The sequence below is a fragment of the Petaurus breviceps genome, unplaced genomic scaffold (assembly GCF_028583685.1).
Source record: "Petaurus breviceps papuanus isolate PSGF00001 unplaced genomic scaffold, PetGlider_PUasm1.0 90444, whole genome shotgun sequence".
NCBI classification, from domain to species: Eukaryota; Metazoa; Chordata; class Mammalia; order Diprotodontia; family Petauridae; genus Petaurus; species Petaurus breviceps.
This window is the reverse complement of record NW_027187256.1, coordinates 574,287-577,481: the sequence shown is the minus strand read 5'-3', so window position 1 is coordinate 577,481 and position 3,195 is coordinate 574,287. Positions and strand designations below refer to the sequence as shown.

At 37.0% G+C, this 3,195-nt stretch overlaps 1 protein-coding gene across 1 annotated transcript; it reads right to left on the bottom strand.

Moving 5' to 3' along the window:
- Positions 1-1,852: 1,852 nt before the first annotated feature.
- On the bottom strand, positions 1,853-2,848 carry LOC138177752 (olfactory receptor 52N4-like). The gene has a single exon (XM_069108960.1). It carries the CDS (start codon positions 2,846-2,848, stop codon positions 1,853-1,855), a length of 996 nt encoding a protein of 331 aa, XP_068965061.1.
- Positions 2,849-3,195: the final 347 nt, after the last annotated feature.

Genomic DNA, 3,195 nt, shown 5'->3' with positions numbered 1-3,195 from the left:
AGCATTGCTATTACACACCGTAATATCTTTTATTTTTATTATCTTTATCTTTGGAAGTATTCCAGAATTTCATTTTCTTGTTCCATTATTTCTCAAGATTCTATATAATGTGACCTACTTTTTAAAAAATTAAGTATAGTTCATTTTCTATCACTGCATAATATTTGTTGGGTTTTGTCTATGTGTTCTGAGTATACAGCATACCTTACATATATTTATACATATACACATGTTTGTATATATGCATGTGTATACATATATTCACATATGTGTGTATGTGTATATGTATATGTATATTCACATATATTTCCTTCTCCCTTTTAATGTCTCTTTGATCTTGTTCTTGGCTAGATCTATTTCCAACCTTTCTCTGTCAGCTTTCTTGTCTTGCCCCTTTCTTTTCCACATAACTTTGCATTAAGTCTGTGTATTATTTGACCCTGACCCCCAACCAATATCATGTATTTCTCCTGTCTATAACTGGATCTTTTCAATGATTTCCTTTTTTTGAAGGATGGAAGTGCTCTGCTAGTTACCTATTTTGATTTAGTTATTGCAGATGCATTCACTGAATGACTCACATCTTTGACAAGCTTTGAAGTATTATTCCAAATTCCCAGGTCTCCCCATTTCTCCATTGGTTTGCCCTCTTTGCCTTAGAGCTGGGCAGTTTCAGTGATCTATCCTCATTAAAGAACATTTACATCTTTAGATGAGACTGAGTCACTGCTAAAGTGAGAAACGCAGAAAATAAATTTTCCAGTGAAAAGGCTCCAAATTAGATTCTTTCACATTGGACATGGAATGTTCTAATTTGGGACTGGGAATTAGATCCATTAATCAGCACTCTGAATTTATTTTACAAGGCTAATATGGCCTTATCCCTTTTCTTTTGGCTACAGGTTTGACTAAGGCACATATTTGGCACATTTCTTGATATTCTGAGGAAGAAGAGCTGAGAATTATACAGAAAAACACTCAATATCACCTTTCAGAACTTTGAACTTGACAGAAATTTTGAAATAACAACTCCCTGTGTTACAATTTCATGTAAAAAAAAGCAAATACAAATGCACATTTTAATAATATACATTGTAGTATACTTGCTTAAAAATTATGTATAAAACATAAGGGAGATGGGAGAAGGAATATATAATCAAAAGGAGAAAAAAAAACTAACTGCAATTGATGAGTAAGGGTCATGCCAAACAGATTAAAATCTAGAATGAACTAAGCTTTTAAATGAAGTTTTATGACCAAAAAATGTGTAGAAGAAGAAGATAAACTATGTCAAGAGTAAGTGAAGAAGAAATGCTTACTGCTAAGGAACTATAATGTTGACAGATACTAGAGCAGGGGGGGGGGGAAGATTCTTTATACCAGAAGCAATAAAATGACTTTTTTTCCGACCAGTGACTTAAATATATATGTAATGGGTTGCCAAGACAAAAAAGAAGAGCACCTCAATTTATCATTGGTTCTTATTCTTATTTCTGTATTTCCGCAGTGTACACATTAAACTTTACTTGTTTTCAGGAATTCTGAGCTGTTATCATCTGTTACTCTGTTATCATCAAAAGTAATTCAAATGATAATTTCAATGACATGATCCCTGGGCTTTGAAAAGAGAGCTAATTAATCAACTTGAAAGTTGCTCACTGCCCATTCTCCTATACCACACTGAGTGCCAAAATCTCCAACCTTACACTCTCCCCTGAGATTGGCTCTATGTAGTCAAAAAAAAAATCATAGCAAGATGAATCCAAGAAAATAATCAAGGCAAAATCCATCTAGAACAAGGCAGTGAGATGACAGAACTCACTCAGTGCTCCTACCCAGTAGAGAACTATACTTACTTTGTCTTCATCAATGAATTTCTGATTAAGATGCCATGGAAACTAGTATCCTTGGATCTTGAAAAAAGCCTTATAACACAATCCCGGATCTGCTTAGTTTTCACACCATAAACAATGGGGTTCATAGTTGGGGGAATAAGCAGGTACAAGTTGGCCACAATAATGTGGAGGGAGGGGGGGACCTTGTGACCCCCAAAGCGGTGCACAAAAATTGAAAATAAAGCTGGGGTATAAGTAAATACAATGGCACAGATGTGAGCTGTACACGTCCCAAAGGCTTTCTGTCTAGCATCTGCTGAAGACAGCTTTACCACAGCCCGGATGATCATAGTATAGGACACTATGATACAAAGTATGTCAAAGTTCCCAATCAAGAGGGCAACCATGAGACCATACACAGCATTGATTTTAACATTGCCACAGGAAATCTTGGCCACAGACATATGGTCACAGAAGGTGTGGTGGATGACATTGCCGTGGCAAAAGGGCAGTCGCTTGGTGAGGAAAGTGGTTGGGATGACAAGTATCATTCCCCTCATTAATGTAATGAACCCAGCATTGGCAACAATAGAATTGGTGAGGATTGTGGCATAGCGCAGTGGGTAGGAGATGGCCACATAGCGATCCAGAGCCATGAGCATAAGAACCCCAGACTCCATCCCTGTGAAGGTGTGGACAAAGAACATCTGGGTTAGACAAGCATTAAAATCAATCTCCTTGAGATTAAACCAGAAGATCCCAAGTGTATTAGGCACTGTGCTTGTGCACATGACCACATCAGTGAAGGAAAGCATGGCAAGGAAGAAATACATTGGCCGGTGCAGGGTCTCCTCATAATGGATGAGGTAGAGAAGCCCACAGTTCCCTGCCATGGCTACAATGTACATGGAGCAGAATGGCAGAGAGATCCAGATGTGCTTGTCCTCTAGTCCTGGAACTCCATTCAGGATGAATGAAACTGGAGTCAGAGATGTGCCATTGATCCTTTGCATGATGGGTACGTGATAGTCCTGTTTAGCTTTCAGTTGCTGTGTCTCTCTCTAGTGAGAGAAAAAAAATGTTTTGGCTCTATTTCCTCTTCAACAAATTCAAAGTCTTTTATAACATTTCACAGTTACCTTAGAGATATGTAATAATAATATAAATATCTTTTTAGCCTAATTTCAGAGATTGCATTCCTGCATTTAACTATGTATGCATATGATGTATAACGTGTATATACACATGCACATACCTTTCAGCGCACATGTAATAAAATATATATGTATACACATATATAATAATAAATAGGCATTCAATGTAACCTAAGACTGGAAAATTTGTACTGTAGCTCTCTTTG